This window comes from Amblyomma mixtum, chromosome 4 (assembly GCF_055824585.1).
Source record: "Amblyomma mixtum isolate Tamu chromosome 4, ASM5582458v1, whole genome shotgun sequence".
NCBI lineage: Eukaryota > Metazoa > Arthropoda > Arachnida > Ixodida > Ixodidae > Amblyomma > Amblyomma mixtum.
In genome coordinates this window covers 160,422,146-160,442,544 of record NC_143015.1, presented here as the reverse complement: position 1 = coordinate 160,442,544, position 20,399 = coordinate 160,422,146, and the positions used below count along the sequence as shown (strand labels likewise).

General features: G+C 45.1%; 1 protein-coding gene across 2 annotated transcripts; it reads right to left on the bottom strand.

Moving 5' to 3' along the window:
- Positions 1–6,466: 6,466 nt before the first annotated feature.
- Positions 6,467–18,564, bottom strand: LOC149349012 (sodium-dependent glucose transporter 1A-like). Of its 2 annotated transcripts, XM_089541110.1 has the most exons (5): positions 18,327–18,564; positions 15,193–15,319; positions 11,348–11,506; positions 10,982–11,105; positions 8,613–8,709 (listed from the first exon to the last, which is right to left on the bottom strand). In XM_089541110.1, the coding sequence occupies exons 1-4, from the start codon at positions 18,396–18,398 to the stop codon at positions 11,002–11,004; spliced, it is 462 nt and encodes a 153-aa protein (XP_089397236.1). In that variant the 5' UTR covers positions 18,399–18,564; the 3' UTR covers positions 8,613–8,709; positions 10,982–11,001. The 2 variants fall into 2 exon arrangements, with proteins under 2 accessions (XP_089397235.1, XP_089397236.1); XM_089541109.1 differs by lacking the exon at positions 10,982–11,105 and having other exon boundaries at positions 6,467–8,709.
- Between the last annotated feature and the right edge of the window lie 1,835 nt (positions 18,565–20,399).

The window sequence follows — 20,399 nt, the reverse complement described above, 5'->3', positions numbered from 1 at the left end:
CCTTGGTGACGAGATCGTCGAAAACTTCGATTACGACGTGGAATCAGCAATGAGCAAAGTAAAAACAGAGGGCGTAGTACTGATGGACGACGTCAATGCCAAGGTAGGCAAGAAGCGGGCCGGAGACTATGCAGTAGGTGAATATGGCGTATACTTTGGTAATAGCAAGGGGACAGTTATTAGTAGAGTTCCCAGAAAGAAATAATTTCCTGATCATGAATACGTTCTTCTACAAAGCGGAGAATAGGAAATGATCGTGGAAGAGCCCCTGTGGCGAGACTAAAAATGAAATAGAGTGCATACTGTACGCTAACCTTGACATCGTGCAGGATGTGGAGGTACTCGGAAAAGTGCGATGTAGCGACCATCGTATGGTAAGGTCTTGAATTAACCCAGACTTGAAGAGGAAACGGAGGAAACTAGTGAACAACGAGCCCATGAACAGATTAGCTTTAAAAGCGTAAGTAGAGGAATTGAGGTTCTTGCCGCGGAACAGATATTCGGTTTTAACCTAGGACGACTACCTCAATGTTCCAGCAACGACCAATAATCTGACAGCTATCATTACTGAGTGCTCAGTAGAAGTACGCGGTAGGATGGTTCGACAAGATATCGGCAAGCTATCTGAGGAGACGAAAGATCTGATTAAGAAACGCCAAAGCATGAAATCCACTAACCGTACCGACAAAACTGAACAGGCAGAGCTATCAAAGGTAATCAATTAGTGCAATGTAACCGACATAGGCAAGTACAATAAGGAGAGAATCGATCATGCTCTAAAGAGCGGAGGTAGCCTGAGAACGCTCAAGTGGAAACTAGGGATAGGCAAAAATCAGACGTATGTGCTAAGAGACGAGGGGGGCAGTGTCGTTAGCAATATCGATAAGGTAGGTAAAGTAGCCGAGCAGTTCTAGACAAATCTCTACAGTAACTGTTGCGCTTCTCAATGCGACGTGCGTCATCGGAACCTGAGAAGACTGCGAGCTCCCTTCGAAAGCGCCGGCGGCGGTTAAGGGTATACGCAAGCAACTGGGCCAGCCGCACATTCCAGCGAACGTCGCTGGAACTCGGTTTACTCGAGAGCGGTTTTTGTGGTGCGCGCCTTGCAGTTCGTCTGGGCCGGCTGCGCTTCTCGCGAACCTTGGAGCGTCGGCGGCGTCGACACGCGTGGCTCAAGTGGTTCAAGTGCATCTTGCTGCGGCCGTTTACGCTCTTCGACGCAACGTGTGCGACCCGGGCGTAAGGCGACGACGCGCTCTCCGCGTGGCGGCGAGTGCGATCAACAATAGCTTCTGGCGGCGGGACCTCCCACGTGAGATGAGCGGCGGGTAAGGACCTCCCTCCCCGGAATGCGAATCTCGCGCGTCTCTGACACTGGCGCACGGGATGCAAGCCGCGGACTCCGAACGCTGAGGCGCATCTCTCTGCGGCCGTTTACGATCTTCGAAGCAACCTACGCCGCCCGGATGTAAGGCGACGCCGTGTTCTCCACGCGGCGGCAAGTGCGATCAACAACAGCTTCCGGCGGCGGGACTTCGCGCGTGAGATGAGCGGCGGGTAACAAGAACCCCGTTCCTTGGGATGCGAGAATCGCCTGTCTTCGGTAGTGGTGCGCGTGATTCGAGCCGCGGACTCCGAACACTGCGTAGTGTGTGACGACCGCGGGAGAGCGCGAAGAGAGTCGTGATTGGTGCAGTGCGTGCGATTGCGAGGAGAAGCTGTGACGAAATGTTTGGTTCCGCCCAGATGCATGAACCTCGCGCCTGATTGGCGAGGTTGGATGTTCTTTGTCTGGCGAGGCTATTTAATCGCTGGTCTTGATGTTTTAGGTGAGATAGAGATGCAATAAACGATTGAAAACTGTTGTCGGGCGTCCTAGCAGTCCTCCAAGGTGCCCGGCAGGCACAACCCAACAGACCGCCGGTCAGCGAGTTCGAGCACGGCGGGTGAGGGGAGGACCTCTTCGAAGGCCTGCAGCTCAAACGACCGTCGCCTCTTGAGTCGAGCACGGCGGGTGAGAGCTGGGAAACGGCTTCGAATCTTGACTGTAACCAATGAAATCAAGAGGTTAATGAGAAAGGCAGTAGCAATTGGACACCCAGACAGTAACGAAAGAGAAAGTAAAGAAGGCCTTAGGAACAAAGCAAGGGGGGAAAGCAGCTGGTGAGGATCAGATAACAACAGATCTGTTCAAGGACGAGGGGGGGGGGGACACTGTGCTAGAAAAACTGGCCACTTTTTATACGCAATGCCTTATGAACTCGAGCGTACCGGAATCTTGGATGAACGTTAATATCATCTTAATCCATAAGAAAGGGGACGTCAAGGATTTGATAAACTGCAGACCGATTAGCTTGCTGCCCGTAGCCTACAAGGTATTTAATCAGGTAATCGATAAGAGAATCAGGACAACCTCAGACTTCAGTCAACGAAATGACGCGGTAGGCTTTCGGAAAGGCTACCGACAATCGAACACGGTCACACTATTCACACTATCAATCAGTTTGTAGAGAAATTTAGCCGGTATAAGTGCCTGGGGTATGCCTCGAGTAGGTTGAGACAGGAATGTCTTTCGCAGTGTGCCGATCACGGCCCTCAACATAGAAACAGTTTGCAGGTCTTGTTTTCGCAGTCGGACCGCAGCAGCGTGTCAATTTCTCTGTCCTTATCCTTTCACGCTCACAACTTATATGTACAATACCCTATGGACAATACCCATTAGCTGAAATTTTCGGTTTGCCGTGGCAGAGTTTCAGCTAGACGATGCGAGTTCGAGCCTTGGTTCCTGAGCAGTATGTAGTGTTCGAAGCGCTGGTAATCTTTATACAAACAAGGAATTCTCATCTTCATCGTCCTTTTCCAACAAGCACGGATAGGGCAAGCTCAGACATGGCATCCAGGGACCGGGTTGGAAAGAGTGAGTCGAGGAAAAATCCGCGTGGATGATTTTAGCAGATGTTTTTTGACACCTGTCTGCGGCGAGACGATAGTGCAGCCTATTTTATTGCGAAAGCAATACTACTTTCACTTTCAGCTCCTCGCGTGGCGAGGCCGAGGTAGCTACCATTGACCTTTAGCTTGACCTCTGCTATGACGTCATACCATCTGCCGTAAAAACCAGGGGCCCAACTTGTGCCGTCGCGAGGCGAGGCCGCGCTTGGTAGCTGCTGCCAAACTCCTGCGCCCGCCGCGCGCTGCGCGCCTAGCGGTGTGACGTCACAGCTGCAAGAGCAGGGCTCCAACTTGTGCCGTCGCGAGGCGAGGCCGCGCGTGGTGGCTGCTGCCTAACTCCTGCGCCCGTCGCGTAGCGAGGCCGGTAGCTACCATATTAGCATATTGGATTTGATTGGATTTGATTAGATTGGATTGTATAACCGATGCATCACCACAAGTCTAACCACAAGCTCCACCACCAGCTACACTACCAGCTGAACCATGGCGTAGCTACGGATATTGCTTTCGCAATTACCGGGCTTAACCAAGCTAAGCCACAGCCTATTTTTTATCCATGAGCTCTCTTTTGGCAAGTAATCATGAGGTAAGTACAAGGCAGTTGGAGCATTTGAACACTCATGCATTTCAGGTTGCGGTGCTATGGGGCTAGCCACTAAGAGCCCACTGTCGCTCTTAGGGCGTTCTCAGGGTTACGATGATGATGATGATCAGCTCGCATGGTCTGAACACGGCGGCGGCAACGGTTGCTCTGTCAAAGGGGAACCCTAACGCTAACGCAAAATCCGAGGCATCAGTTTCACTGATCGTCCATGTTTTTTGTTCTCCTAGGAGTTTTAGTGGCCACAGCCCCATTCTTATTTTTACTACCATAAGACTCTGGCACAAGATGCAGTACTTTTCACTTCTGGCTTTTTCTACAACCTTGGCCATAAAAGTTTATATTCTTAACTTCTTAGTACTTTTTGAGGGAAGTCGGTAGAAATATTTCGAAACATTCGTGACCATGGCTGCTGTGTGAGCTAACAGTGGCTTGGTGAGGCCACTTGCATTCACAGCACGAAGATGAAAGTCAGCAAAAGTTCTTGAAGCTGAGTGGAAACGTCCTGGCTGGGAATAATTTTGCTGGTACCTGCGAGTAAGTGTGAAGTAAAAAGTTTGTAATAAACTGCCTTTATTTTTTTTTCTCACAACGCTTTCGGTAAATCAAATGTCTAATACGTCTGGCAGTTTTTTGTGCCATATTAGTGTTTGAAATAATTATCTAACACAGGCACTCATGTCGCTTCTTGCATTGGGAGAGGCGATGATGAATGAGCACGTGCTTTGTCCGTCGTGTTCATTAGTCTTACCTTTTATCCTCCTGACAACTGGAGTGAATAGTATGTAAGCGATTTTTTTCAAGCCCTTAGGATATCACAATTGCGGCTTCAAGAGATACGGTTGAAACCTACATTTCTTCGTTTCGAACTATACGCTTGCGCTGGGAAGTGACTTGTGTAGAGAAAAATATAACATTTCCGAAGCATAGCGGAAAACGTCCACTCCCTCTTCACTAATGTGATCTTCACTAATGTGAACTTAAGTGAGTTGGTTGCACTGTTACGAGTGCTAATAAAGGCTCTAAAATGCGCTAGCACCTTTTGAAATGCGTGTGAATCCGCCTGTTTATTTTTCTTACCGCCACAATGAGGCGAGCTGCACTGTCCGTTACCTTTTTGTACACTACTAGAGGACGTATTGATATCACTTTCACCGTAGGCACTAGATATGAACGCAGGCTCCAAAATGAACTGAGAAAAAATCTCTTTTCGTGAGTGCTGCGATTGCGATTCCGCTCTCCGGTATATTGAACAACATTTGCTTAACCTTGTCTTAACCTTGTCTGCGGTAACTCAGGACGTTCTACGTCCGCCGCTTATGAACGTGGGTGGCGCTGGTGAACACTCCCAAGTTCAGGTTATTTGTAAACATAAATACCCCCGAAAGCAGAAGATTTGACAGCCGTCGCCGTAGCTCAGAGGTAGAGCACCGGACGCGTAATTCGGAGGTCGTGGGTTCGGATCCCACCGGCGGCATGTGGTTGTTTTTCTTCTGATTTTCTAATAAGTTAGCTTTAAGCGATAACATGTTCAGTAATATTCTAAATTGATCAACACCTCAACATAAATGAAATTAATTAAAAAAAAATCCCCTGTGCCCCATGGTTTCTGTCGCTGTTAGCTTCTTTCATATTTATAACGAGCCCCTCATTCCACTTCCCTTGTTTGCTTATTTGTCTGAGGAAGTTATTTTGAAGCGGAAGCTTCACTGCGGTACCTCGGGATTCAATCGTGGACCGGGTAAACTTTACTTTCAACTGAGTTAGAGGTCAAGCCATGAAAAGAGAAAAACAAATTGAATCAATATCCATGACTGGGAGTCGAACCCCGTGCCGCGGAGGCTCGGCTCGAAGAGCTGTGATGTGTTAGTACTGAACATAATATTGATGGTTCGATTCCGGACAGCGGTGATTGTATTCCAGTTCAAATTGACATGAAATGCAAATACACTCCTGTAGGTATCCTTCTGTGCATATTACATTGTTCCCGGTGATAGGCATATTATATTGTTCCCGGTGATAGAAACTAACCAGAAGCTGTCAATAAATGTCTCGCGTTGACCTTCGGACTTGTTTCGTCCCAATCCTGTCATACGTATGTTGCGATTTTCTTTACCTTGTTATGACGAAGAAACAACGCTATCAAGTGATAGCTATCACTGTTTATTACATACCCCAAAGGCGAGGACAAAGTTTAACCGTGACACTGTTATGAACCGGAATACTGAACTGAAGAACTTCCAACAAAATTAGGTTTTTGGCCTGTTGGTCCGACATACTTGTAGGGGAAAACCACGACTTCAAACAGGACGAACAGGAGAGCTGCACAGGACGAGAACTGCACAAACAGACGAGCTCCAATCGTCTTGTGCAGCTCTCATCTTTGTCTTGTTTGAAGTCGCAGTTTTTCCCTACAATATTTTACGTTTTAGTGGATCAGAGGCAGCTTGACAAACTATCTGCATGACACTAGGTGCTCTTCTGCGGAAGCTGAGATGGTGTAGCCACTACACCAGAGAAGCCGAGCACGAATCCAGGGGAAAGCTTCTACCCCTTGGAAGCAATTGGATTCCCGTCAGTACCGGGGATTCCAAACTGTTACGTTATGAGAGGTGCATATGATGCGGCATGACAGGAATTTGCATGTATTAATCAGAGATAAAGATGCAAGAAATTAAAAGACATTAGAAATCGTAGCAGCAAGATAAAGGAGTAAGAAAAAAACAGAACGTTAATAAAACTGCATCCGATACGAAGCATTATAACACACCATACGTACCGTCTTTTCCAAAAGTAGAGACGCTGAATGATTTGATTTCTTTATATATTTATTGTTCCTCAATGGTCCCTTGCGGGGCATTACATGAGGGGTGGTTGTAACGCGGCAAAAATAACATCATGCATTATTTAAAATGATGAACTATAGTTTACAATCATGAAGGAGGTTCCGTGATGGCGGACTGGAATAGTCGATGGTTGATGATGGCGGCCACTCAGTTGGAAGGTCATTCCAGTCACGGGCGGTCTTTAAAGAAACGATTGCTGGGATATTCAGTATGGCGCGTTCAGGCTATACAACGTTCGGGTTAACGGTTATGGCGGGAAATACGATGTGAGCGTGGGATGGTTTAATTGGCTGCTGTAATATTGTGATATAATTTACGAAATGAACATAGACGTCCTCTGTGACGACGGATGACTAGTGTACATAACTGTGATCGTGATTTTGATCTTCAGATGCTCGTATGGTTAGAGTAGCCACATATAGTGGAGCTTTTAAAGCGCCCTTAAAAAACCAAAAGACCTTGGAAAGTGTGGACAAGGTTTCCCTTTATCTCAAACGGATTTAAGGTTTAAAGGCGGAATTAGTGCAGTACTGTAAAACGAGAAAGCAAACCATGCAGCTCGTAACTTACTAATAAATCTGTTTAGCAGGAAACGCGTGTTTTTAACGGATAGCTCATTTTTTCTTCTCGGCAGCTGGGCTATCGAGCGCTTATGACTAAGAGCTATGTGGAAAGCGAAATCCTGTTTGTCAAATTTTAGTTCTTCGAAGGCTTCAGCGCAGGCAAATCGCTTCACGTAAAGGATGGAACCACGACCTACTTTTTCAAACAGAAAAGTATGAAAATAGATTTCAGTCGCCTTCAACTCATCAACTTGTCGCTGTATTTATTCTGAACAGTTGATATGAAAATAGAAACACTATGAAACCGATGCGCAAGGATTGATGCAAGTTTCTTCTGATCCTTCGATATGTGGTCGCTGTTTATTAGTGATGTCTCCGTGCCCGCTATCTATACTCCGGCTAGTGAACCTAAGCACTAGTATACATCCTTAAGAGTGTGGATGGCAGTCCGCTACATATTGTCTCAATATGTAGACCACATCGCCGAGTGTACGGATTATGACTCTTAAAGCATAGAATCCTGAAGTGCATATGGACTAACAAAATTGCTTGCTGTATTCTTTCTGGCATTGGCGTTGACTGAGTTGACACATGCATTGACGTCCTTAAAGCTTGACTTGTCAGTCACAAAAGCGACACGGATTCGCCATCGCCTGTGGCTGGACAACCTACCATTGCTCGCACTTGAGTAATTATTAACACGTAACTCCTTCGTGAGGCTCCTCATCAACGTCGTTAATAAGGAGCTCCTTGTCTTTGCTTAGGTTAGGCGCTATTCGCAGGTAAAGGTACATACAAAAGAAAATAATCGCGCAAAACGCAACGGCCCCAAGGCAGACATAGAGAAACACGTTAGGAATTTCCTCCATGAACTGACCTACAATAGTAGGCGCTGCCAATCCTCCTATTGATTCTGTGACAACAGCTAAAGACATCATTTTGTTGCTGAACTGAATGTGCCCGGCTGTCCAGGAGATGATAGCCGCGTAGACTGGTCCCTGACCAATCCCAGTGAGTGCAATGCAAACCCAGAGCACCGTGTCGATACTAGAACCCCAGACTACAAGTGAAATGGCCGTGGGAAGAAGAATACAATGCGATATCACTAACATCCAAAAAGGGGGCAGTTTTACTGTGACCAGAGCTGCGGTCAAGCGACTTGCGGAAAAGCAGAGGAAAAACATTGCTTCTACGCGAGAAGCAGAGGACTTAGAGAAATGAAGATCGCTCTTAACTGCAAATGAAGCCACCATTTGCGATGTAGTGCACTCCAGCGCTACATAAAAGGCAATAAAAATGCACATAGCGGCCAGAGCAGTCCTACTGAAACAAACATCTCTCGCTCGTTCCTGCACAGTTGCGGGGCTTCCATCTGGGATTTTTTCCGCTTCTGGCTTGATGTCCGTTTTGTCTACCAAATAAAGCGCAATCATCGATAAGGTTATGATGAAATAAAAGGCACCGACAATTCCATACGCGTAGACGATGTGGGTTTCTCCTGTGGAATTCGTGGCTGCTGTGTCGTTCGGCACACTGAGCAGTCCAGGGGAGTCATATTGGTTCTCCTCAAATCCCAATTTAAATACGGCTGTGTTCACTTCGCTCGTGTTGCCTGTGACAACTGTGGACAGGAACGGCCTGGCGATGAATGGACCCAGGAGGCCGCCAACACCGAAGGCCAGGTGGAAAGCTTCTAGTGCAGGGGTGGTGTTCTCCGGCCACATCCTGATGATCCACACGTTTGCACCTGTACATAAATGTAATAATTTGTACCCTACAGCTTTGCAAAAACATGGAGGCAACAGCTAGCCCATGAAGATGAAAGAACGATAGCCATTGCAATACAGAGAGAGAGAATGTGGAGAAAGAAAGACGGGAAGGATGACTAGAAAGTACCAGCTTGCTATCCTCCGATGGCGAAAAATCCGGTGCGCATTGGTGATTTTGACGACCTAAAGGGAGCGCCTCAGTTTATCTAATATGGCGGCGCTGCGGTGGACAGCTTCTGGGCGCAGCGTAAGCTTAATAGCGATGTTTTTAAAATTTCACAATAAACGCGATATTTTGACAGTGGTGGAGAGCTTGTGGGAATTATTCTTTCCTTGCTCGGCCATGAAAAAGAACTGAACAAAAGACGAGACAGAAGTCTATTGTCTGGCGTGTCAGTACGGCTGGCGTGCATCCAGAGCGCTGGATATTTTACGCGCATTTTGCATAAAATTAAATACCGATAGCGTCGAGGCAGCAGACTCGTAGAACGGGTGAATGGCAATACTAGAAGCATGACTTTTTTTTTTCTCATTCAACTGTACGAATAAGCAAGACTTAGCGACTCATGTGGCTTGCACAGAAAACAAGCAAGGAACGTTCTCACTGACCGCATTTGCGTTTACTTTTAGCACATAAATTTTAATGACCGGGTGCTGGTTTTGATACTAATATGATTTTCAATCGTGCGTGCAGATGGTACGCGAGAAAAATATAAGGCCGCTTTTGCCAGCGCACTATTTTTTTTTCGAAGCGGCGCCTTGTGCTCTCTCCTGTCGCTGAATATACTGTATTTCAATGCACTGTGCCCCGTCGCTTGTACTGTGGCGCCCTCCCAGAATAGAGATTTTCGCCTGGAAATGGAACAGTCAACACCAAGAGAGCGATCGAGAAATTAATTATGCCGCATAATGGAAGGGTTACAGTCCTAGAGCTGCAATGATGGTTAACTGGCTGGCACTTTTGTTATCGCATGTTGATCTACCGTAAGTCCCGAATGTATGAGAATGAATCGCTCATGAGCCCTTGTTTACTCCTGCCAGAATTGAGAATTCTGCCATTAGTTCGCTCTCTTGAGCTGTGGAAATCTCATTTCCGTGTCAGAAAATTACGAGACAGGGAATTGTGGATCGACCTCCTCAAGCGGGGGAAAAATAAATGAAAAAAAGAGGCCGTGGCTCGAGCAAAATAACTAAAGAAATAACAGTTGCGGCAGTGGTTGTTATATGAAAAATAAACTGAAAATCAATGGCTGCAGTCACCGTAACTGTCTCACTGCACATTGGGATAAATATAAAGAGTAGGTTTTGTGAAGAACAGGTGAGTGAAAGGACAGGATGGCGACGGACACAGGAGTTCTTGCGATATAATTGAAGAATCTGCATGCTAAAACAGGCGTAGAAATTTTTTTCGCTACCGTGTTAACCTCAGCAGAGCCTGCTGCATTGCTGTACCGGTGGATCATCAATGTAGAGTCGGCAGTGGGATGCGGATTTTGAGCCGTCTCGGCCATGGCTTTATGTTATAGCTACTGCTCGGCTCGGGAGAGTCATTGTGATTTGTATCCTAGGGCACTAAGTGAGATTTTACTGTGTTCCCTGCATTTGTTCTTGGATGCACGCAAACAGTTCGATGGAGCACTTCAGTGGGGGTACGGTCAAAAGAAAGCAAAATGCTGGAAGCTTTGCGTAATGCCTGAAACTAACCCGCATGCTGTCATGCAAGGGGGGAAACAATCAATAAATCAGTGCCACCTGAGCTGTAAACCGAAGTAGTGACAGAATCAATGAAATCACGCTGCAACGTGAGCAGAATATTATGACTGACCGGGTAACCACGCAAATTGTGTATCTCGGCTTCTACGGGGGGGGGGGGGGGGGGGGGGGGGGGGGGGGGGGGGTCAGCAAGAAAGAGGGTTTGCAGATTTCTCTAGGTTGCAGAAAACCATCGTACTGCCGGCAGCTTCGAAACATCTGCCATTCACCTCGAGAAAGCCCTATATTAATAAAAAAAAGAGGAATAATTCGTGCTCAGTATAAGGGACATAAACTGTGGCTTTTGTGCGACTAATGAGATTCATGGTGAGGGGGTTCGCTTATTGTCATGCTCTGTAGAAAAGTGATTGCTGTTTCACTTAGTCGTCAAATCATTCGTATGCATTTAATTTAGTAGCAAGAGAGCAAAGAGCACTTGCGGAAAACAAGAACTATACATTGGACCATTTGAAAGAAAATCTTTATAACTATCAGTACCGGTGTCGATACAGGCAGGATTAGGCACTTCCATTCGGACATAAGCACTTGTAGAAGTGTCCATAATTGTCATTGCTGAGTGTCTTGGAGCTCGTATTTTTCGTACTGCCACCAAATGTCTCGCCTAAATAGAAATAAGACAATATCAACATAAAATTCCATTGCATATTTTTTTCATTGTTCAAAGAGCATTATACCCCAAGAAAGAAATGTTTACTAACGCTTATTTCTTTCTATGCCTCCAAAGGGATAACGAAATGTTTGTAAATGCTCACCACAACAAAAAAGCATATGTGACATGTTAAACTCAACTTTTACATATAGACTGATGTGGTTAATGGCTCAGAATAATGACGTGATGCTCACCAGTCTCGAATGCAGCTCCGCTCAGCCCCACCAAAAATACCATGACGTGGGCCACCGGCAGATATCCGCTGAGTGGTGTCATAATTACTGAGATGCTTGTTAGGGCGGTTGCCACAATTGATACCACCTGCATGTTGTAAGTGTCGTGCAGCTTGCCTCCTGCGAAGAAATTATGCGAAATAAAGCGACCATACGAAATAATAGCATCCAGCCATACTTTTTTTTTTAATGCGATGTTGATTGCCCCAGGGCATAAAACGGCATGTAATGATAGATGAGGATGCCTAAGTAAATGAGTAAAGGTTCGCTGATCCAATGAAATCGAGCAGTGAACGACGATGAGGTCCTTGTGTCCAAGCGGTGTATGAAGCACTATTGTCGGGCGAAAGACCCGCTGCCGCCAGGTACCGAATTCTTGTCGGCTTTCGAACTGTTTAATTGGCGTCTTTGCGACGTTACGAGTGATGGGCAGGTAGCATTGATAGTGGAATTTTGTAACGTAGGCCAGACGCAGCTGAAATAAGGCTAATGAAAAAAAGTTTACCCAAAGACATATTACGAAAGTCTTTTGTTTGGATCAGTACACTTAGCAGTGACTGTCAAAATAGCTCGGAACCTGTTTAAACTACAAAAGGCGAGGCCACAAAAAGCACCGTGAATAAAACTAGCACCAGTAATTGTTTCTTCTGGTTCGTTTGGTTTGGTTTATGGGGGTTTAACGTCCCAAAGCGACTAAGGCTATGAGAGACGCCGCAGTGAAGGGCTCCGGAAATTTCGACCACCTGGGGTTCTTTGACGTGCACTGACATCGCACAGTACACGGGCCTCTACAATTTTGCCTTCATCGAAATTCAGCAGCCGCGGCCGGGATCGAACCCGCGTCTTTCCGGTCAGCAGCCGAGTGCCGTAACCACTGAGCCACCGAGGCGGGGTAGTTTCTTGTAGTTCGCTGAAAGTTTAATTCTCGTAACTAAGTTCCTACTCGTTTTGCATTATACAGACCAGCATAGGCTATAAATACTCGCTCGAGCACCGTGTCATTTTATATTGGCTGGCGCATGCGCATTATGATGTCTCTAAGATGTTTAACTATTATTTATTGTGCCTGCCAAACGGAGGAGAGTTGTTCGTAGCAATCTCTTCATCTTTCTGTGAGGTATTCAGGAGTTACGGTATGCACTGAGCCGCGGTAAGCACTACTACCGGCTTTATAAAAGCGGTTGGGGTCAAGGCATGAATGAGATAAGGGTAATACACTCTGTTTATTTCACACTTAAAAGAAACCAAAACAAATGTATTTGATTACATACACGTAAAAGTCACATTATGCTATTCTAGAAAGTATATTAGAAGCTTCTGAAGCCTTGACATGTTTGTATGACGTGACAATCGTTTACACGGAAGCACCGACTCAGTCTTGTCAAACTATGTAGTTTTTTTGGTGCCGATATATTAACATTCGACGTCTCCAAGCTTTCATCTTCATGCGACTGATACGACCCCTTTCCCACCGATAAAATTTTTAAAAATTCGCCTTACATCTGAACAAAATGAGACAGCTGAGGCGCCAAGTTGAGCGATATGTTTGTTTTGTCTGCGCGTAAATCGACTCCTTGAACCGCATTTAATGATGTGTAAGAATTTCTGATCACTGCCATGAAACAATTTGACGAGAGATGTGGAACAACGCTTTTCATAAGATGACGCATTAAGGTTATATTACTTCGTTTTATTTATGATTATCTCTTGAGGAAACAGGAAACATTAAACGTGTTTGATATCTTCCTTCAAACAAATTTTGGGAAATCAAAGCCCAGTGTGCGTTCCGAGTAGTGTGGCGATGTGGGCCACATTGTGGACGTTGGCGGGAACTAAGTTACAACGTGTTCATGCCAAATTATCCTCGTGGCAACGGAAATTTCTTTCCCTTTTTCACATCTGTCCCGAAAATTTACATGTGAGCCAGCCATCTCAGTGCTAGATGACGACTTCTGAAGCGGAAAGGGACACTAAATACGTCTATTGCTATCTTGAACGGTTGGAAAGAAGTATGATGCAGTAACGTCATACAGGCTTCGTCATACAAACAGCATACAATTTGGATGACATTGTATGACATCTGTATGACAAATGTATGATTTCGCAAAAATGAGTGATATTTTTACTACATTTGTATGATTATTGTATAACAAACTGACAAGCTGGCTAGCAGACTTCACTAGACGAAGGCATCGCCTGAAAGATCAAAGCGGTGCTCTTTTGAAAGCCTTCACCTTCTATCTCAAGAGCACACTTTTGCCCGCTTAAGGAACAATGTGCTCTAAGGCCCATTCTGGGTGATAGCACTCGGTCGGACGACATCGGGTAATGCAGTGTCCGGCCTATACATGGCAGTGTCTCCATACTGCATCTGCTAGATGTAGCTACCACAAACGCATTAGTAACAGGAACCATGTGCACTGCGAAATAATCTAGATTTTTGTGCCGATGGTTTGGTCGTGATGTGCCCCTATGCCTATATTAAAGCAACCAAACAACATTCTCTCTGCATGTGGTGTACATCAGCAAGCGCTGGATAGGGTGATGATCTTAGAAGAAAGACTGACTTGTTTACAAATGTCACATTAATCTCGAAGGGCACATTTTCATCTCAGCGAACATTTCATGAATCCCCGTGCACCAGACATGATCGAGCATTTCACATTGGCTTGTTTCCAACGAAAACGAGTACCGGATGTAATATTTTCTCGTTGGCGACGTTGTGATAATTTAAAATCAGACTTCTTATAAAGAACCTTGTATTGGAAGTCTATTCGTCTTGAACTGCACCTGTCTCAAAATATATAAAAAATATATTCCTTAAGCGTAGCCCTCCACAATGTGATCACCTCGTGCTGAATTCGGCTTATTTCCTGCGTTCACTGAACTTAATGCATGTGTAGGTAAGGTGCTTTCGGGACGTCACTACCTTTAAGTGCATGATTTTGCAGATTGAGAACTCAAGCAGCCATAGCTACCAAACCGCCTTTACAAAGCTCTGGTAAAAAGACCCATTCATTTCTGGATCTGTAGAGCTTCGTACACTAGATGCCAAAAGTAACACGCAGGGACAACTTTTACGATAATTGCATTTATTTCACCCTGAGTGGTGCGAGACCAAAAAGAAACAGGAGTGCAATTATTACAAGGCTGCCCAAACAAAATGATTTGCATTTGAAAAGAGAATGCCAGACATAATATATGAATTTTTAAATAACACGCTTCACAACAAATGTTGACAGGCGTAAAACATTTAACTCCGGCAATGATGATAATAATTTGACTAATTGCTAAGCGTGGAGGTACCAAGAGCACCTCAACTAATGTATTTCGTTCACTCCGAGTAGTGCTGTGATATATAAAAAAGGGCTCTACTAATCATAGGGATACCTGCACAAAAAAATGAATCAAAGAATAACTTTACAAGAACTGCAACGACTTTCGTCATTGACGAGAGACGCATTTTACGCTACCATTAAGACTGCTAAGTTTGTCTGCTGAAGTAGGACAAGGTATCTTGTTTATTCCTTATCCATGTGCTGCACGCAAAGTCGCCTCCTATTTAACCAGAACTTATAGATATTAACTGCTTCTAAACTGAAGTTAGCAAGCAGTTTGAAGGCTACGACATCTGCGTATCTAAAAGTACCTTATGTCATGCAACAGGTGTACAGCGCTCCATACGCTGTTGTCTCGGAACTTTTGTCTTGACTTCAGTACTATTATTATTATTATATTCATATGGTGCAATAGCTTTAACCACAAAGGAGAATTAACAGAGAAGAGAAGTCGGTGCTCTGACGCACCGAGGAAAGAACCCAGCAGGGATCCGATGCCACGTGTTAAGATGAGGTACGAGATGCTTGCGAGGCTTGATCCGAAGAGTTGAACCAAGTCCAGCATAGCAGCACCAGTGATGGCGACGACGAGACCCTTGGTTGAGTATGCGAACATAGGGAAAAATAAAGCAATTTTTAAGGCGGAAGCCTTTAATGTCTCATCGTTGTAAGCAGCAGTTGTCGACAGAAAATGTCACGCTTTTCAATTGGTGGAAATGGTCGTGACGTCACAGTGCGCGAATTTCAAACGGGGCCAATTGTACTTTGGCTAGTAACCATGCGACCAATTGAAGGGATCGTATAGTGATGCTCCAAGTAAGTGGGACTGAGCTTATTTAATTGCTTAATTACCCTATTAGCCTAATTAGCTTTACTAGTCAGGCCATATAAATAAATAAAACCGATTAAGAAATTGGTCGAGCTCAGGAATCGAACCCCGGTCTTCGGCGTGAGAGACGAGCATGCTATCCACTCCGCCATGCTAGCTCGATGGTTTCGAATGAACAAAGGCGCGTCTAGTGAATACGGTGTCTTCACTCACTCTCACCCTCATCCTCCTCCATTCCCTTCCGGCGAGGTTTAGGTGTCCACCGGCAAATGACAGACAGATACATTTCCTTTCCTCAAAAACCAATTTACCGACGAGCGAGGCGTACAACCGAATGGGCGATGGCGTTCTATGGACTCCTTGGCAGCGTTGCAAGACGCTGTCGCGTTCCACTCTTAGGGGCGAAGCTTAACATCTTAACCACACATCAGTGACCACACTTTAGGTCAAAAAAGTGCCCCCCTGAATTTTGTGAGACAGTTACTGCGTAATTTCCTTTCTTCAAATACAATTTTCATTTTCTTCATTACGGCTCCTCTTTATCTATCTTCTTTCACTCCCACTTCCTGCCTTCCTCTACGGTGCGGTTCAGGTGTCCACCGAGATGACAGAGAATTACTGCGCCATTTCCTTTCCTCGAAAAGCGTTGCGTTCAAAGGGCAAGGCATCGCGCCGAACGGTTGGTGGCGTTCCGTGGACTCCCTGGCAGCGCTACGCGCTGTCGCGTTCCACTCCTAAAGGCGAAGCTTAAGCGTCATTAATTAGCAGTTAATTAGTATTCAGACATTAATCAGTAATTAACCATTAATTAGTGATTTGTCATCACTTAATAATTAGTACTCAATTATATGTGACGCCACCAGTGCCCCAGAAACAGCGAAGGTGGTGCGGAAAACGCTTCCGCCTCTACCCACTTTAGACAGTCAAAGTGCCCCCTGAATTTTTCTTGACCCGATCCCAACTTCTTCCTTTTTAAATCTTGGCGCGTCGTTGTTTTATTTGGTAAAAAATGCGCGGCAGGAAAATAACAAGGCTCAGATTTCCTTGATTTTCTTTAAATTCACAGCGTATTGATCACAACTGTGGCGTCAATATAAAGTACGCGATAATCGACGTTCACCTAAATGCTGTCCAGTTTCCCTGGTCAACAAGGGAAACCTTGTCGACAAAGCAAACTGGATTACAACTATCTGACGTATAAGGGGACGCGTAGTAGTTTTCGTCTTTGCATCGATTGAAAGAACCGGGCATTACTTGAACAGGTCGTCAGGCATAGTTGCTTCGCTTAAATTCTATTCAACTCTTGTTTTCTATATAGTTCTTAGGCTACAAAAAACTTCACATCAAGAAAGCGTCAGTGACTTTGCCATTGTCACACTCACCACTCATACCTGATTCCGCAAGTTAAGCTTGGCCTCTTTGTTGTTCACTAAATTCACCAGCAGCGCAATAGAAACAAATGGGGCTAAACTGAACATGCGCATCTCATCGGCCCTGAGAGGACCTGATCATCCAAAAGTGATGTTTTGGTGACAGGTTGTGTGTATTTAGCTGAGTTAATATGCGGTGCGTTTCATTTTGTGACCTTCCATAGGCAGGCCGGTTTTTGCAGTATATTTGCTGCACAACGCTGCTTGGTTACTGCACATGCTTCTGCCGTCTCCTACAACCACAAATATTTGCATGAAGTGCAAGTCGCCTTAGCCTATACTCCCTTTTTTCCCGGCTGCAAAAATAGTTCTTTATTTGCTTCCTAGCCATGCGTGAACGCGAGCAATTACGAGCATGATTTCTTTAATCTGCAGGCTTCTGTGGTGATTTCTTTGTAAACAGGAATAAAGTTTTGTTTTTGACACTTTTTACTTGCCATCATCGCGATAAAGTATACAGGCCGGCTTCACCCCATTTGGTACGCATTCAATGAGATTTAACATCCCTACTGAAAGTTTCCATATGACCAGTTCCATAATTCTATACGTTTCGATAAGGAAAGTTATGGAGTCAAAGGAGCATATGGAGTCGATATGGACTATATGGAAGCAAGTATCGAAACTTACGGACTCGATATGACATTTTCTTTTCTTCAAATTTAAGCAGCGATAACTTTTAAGACGAATACACAGAGGACATGACAGGACGGGCGCCTGCCCTCTGTGTATTCGTCTTAAAGGTTAGCGCTGCTTAAATTTGAAGAAAAGAAAATGTATATATAACCAACTAGCCCGGCAACGTGTTTTACTAATCGATATGACATGATGTACAGTCATTGCAAAAAGTAACCAGACTGCATGGTTTGCTTCGCAGTCGTATATTGAAGCTTCTATGCCAGCCCAAAAGCTCTCAACCATTGTATGGTAAGGATAACCCCTGTCCACGCCTTCGAATAACTTTTTGATCTTTAGGGAAGCAGTAAGGACTCTACTATTCTAATGAGAAGCAAACCATGCAGCCTGGTTACTTTTGGCAAAGACTGTACATTGAATAGAAATTGTATGGAAATTATGTAGAATGCTTATGGACACCGTGCAGACAACATATAGATTTCCATATATTTTTCCACACCTTATGGACTCCATATTCCCACAGTTCCATACAAGCGGATCATATGGAACGTTTCAGTGGGGATAAACACGAAGCTGAAGAACACTAAGATTAAAGGTGCCAAACACGAACAGAAACGGCGTGCGTACTCGAAAATTGAGAGTTAGTGCGACAGTTGTCTTACACGCAAACCTGCCGACTATAAGCGGAATGTAATAAGCAGAGCTCTTACCATTCCCAAATTCCCGAGGCTCAAGTTGCACGTTCTTCCCAGATTCAGCCAGAGCTGGGCACGGGACGCCATGGTTGCGGCAGCAGCTGTGTAGTGGCTGCGGGAGAGGTATATGCGCAGTGATTGCCTGATCAAAGCGGCGGAGTGGAAACTGCCTCCGACAGCATTGCCGCGGTGATAAGAGACGTACAGCTATCTTATCTCACTTTGAAGAATGGCCAGATAAGCATAACGTGGCCTTCCTGATGAATGGAATCACGAGGAAGAAGAGGTGAGGGTTGTTTTAGAGACCCAAAGGGCCAGAATCTTTCGAAAGGTAATGTTATCTTATCGGCAGTCATAATTAAGCAGGGTCGGGCGGTCACACAAGTAGAACATGCGCGCAAAATAGTTTATTACTCTCTGTGTGTGTGCATGTGTGTGTGAGGTATCCATCCTCCGGTTGGTGCACATCCGGGCACCCACCCTTAAAAATTCATCTCCCACCCGCGAGCTTACAACCATACAAATACCTTTTTTCGACATTTGAGATGTTAGGAGCGTACCAAATGACTGGCTTGACAGAGGGATATGCCCCTGTACACCTAAAAAGCAACAGCAACGAACACGGATGGAATACGATCAACAACAAAAGATCAATTTCACACACCTAGATATGTCCCCGCAATCACTGACAAGGCATGACAACAACAAAAGCCATAACGGTGAACATAACATGAAAAAAGAAATAAACACTGGAACTGCAAAACATAGTATTAAGTGCCAAAAATCTCGCTAAGGAGGCGCTGGCATCTTTTCATGATATTACAACTCATTACAAATTGGAAAGACACAAATTTCCACCACCTGAAAAAACGTTGGATAAGGCACAAGAGACCACCTGGAGGAGACTCCAAACGAGGTCCTTTCTTACCCCCTATCTATTATCAAAAATGTACCCGGATGACTATATCCCCGAATGCAGGTTCTGTGGCGAAACAGCCACGTATGACCACATACTATGGCAATGTAAAGAACCCCCACCGGAGAATCTAGTACGAATTCCTTCTGTTGAGCGATGGGAGGCCGTGCTGGGTCAGCTCGGACCCGGCCATTCAAGCCTTGGCCACCGAGTGGGCCGCTCAGGTCGCCGCCAGCCATGGTTTGGCGGCCATCTAGCGCGGACCGTCTGCATCTGCATTTTTGACGGAATAAATGTTTTCCAATCCAATCTAGAGAATGTGGGCAACACGCGAAACAGCGTAATTAGTTGTTCAAGAGCCCCTGTGCGAATTAGGAACGTTGGAATTATACATGTATATCCAAGCATTTGACGTTCGTAGCTAGGGCGAAAGGATGGGACGTACCAGATGTCGTTGTTACGTGTTGTGTAATAATTAGTTTTGGGATGCAGGTTTGTTAGACCATCAAAGAAAGTGCCATGATTTTTCTGTTTTATTGCATAGCGTTTCTTTAGCAATAATTTATAGAAGCCTTTCGCTGGTGTAATTTTCAGTGATGTGAAGAGTGGTTGGGTATGAGCTTAGTATGGGGCATTTGCAATGATACGAACGGCTTTCTTTTGTATTTTCTCTAACATATAAATGTTTCACCATGTTGTCGTGTCCCACACTAGATTATAATAGAAAATATTTGACAGAAATAGTGCATTATAGATTGAGACTATGACAGTTAATGGTATTAGAGAACGAACCTTCTATCCACTCTGTCCACCCACCGATATCCTTCAGAGGCTTCATCCTCCACCACACACCCACTTCACCTTCCAGAAGCACAAGAAGCAGCAGAACGAAAAAACGAGCGAGATTAAATTAAAAAAAAACGCAACGGGAAGCCGTCATTGTAAAAGCCAAATGCCCAAATAATATCAGCTAATGCAGATTTGTCACATAACATGGCACGATCGCCTGTTAGTTTTTTATTTTTTTCCGCGGCGCATAAAAGTTTAGCACCTAAGGTGACGCTTAAGTTTCTGACTTATAGTCTTAAAGACGGGACCAAGGGTGGATTGATGTGCAGCTCTTGGGAACAAGGAAATTAGGAGTGGAAGGCAAGAGTGGGGCTTGCGATACT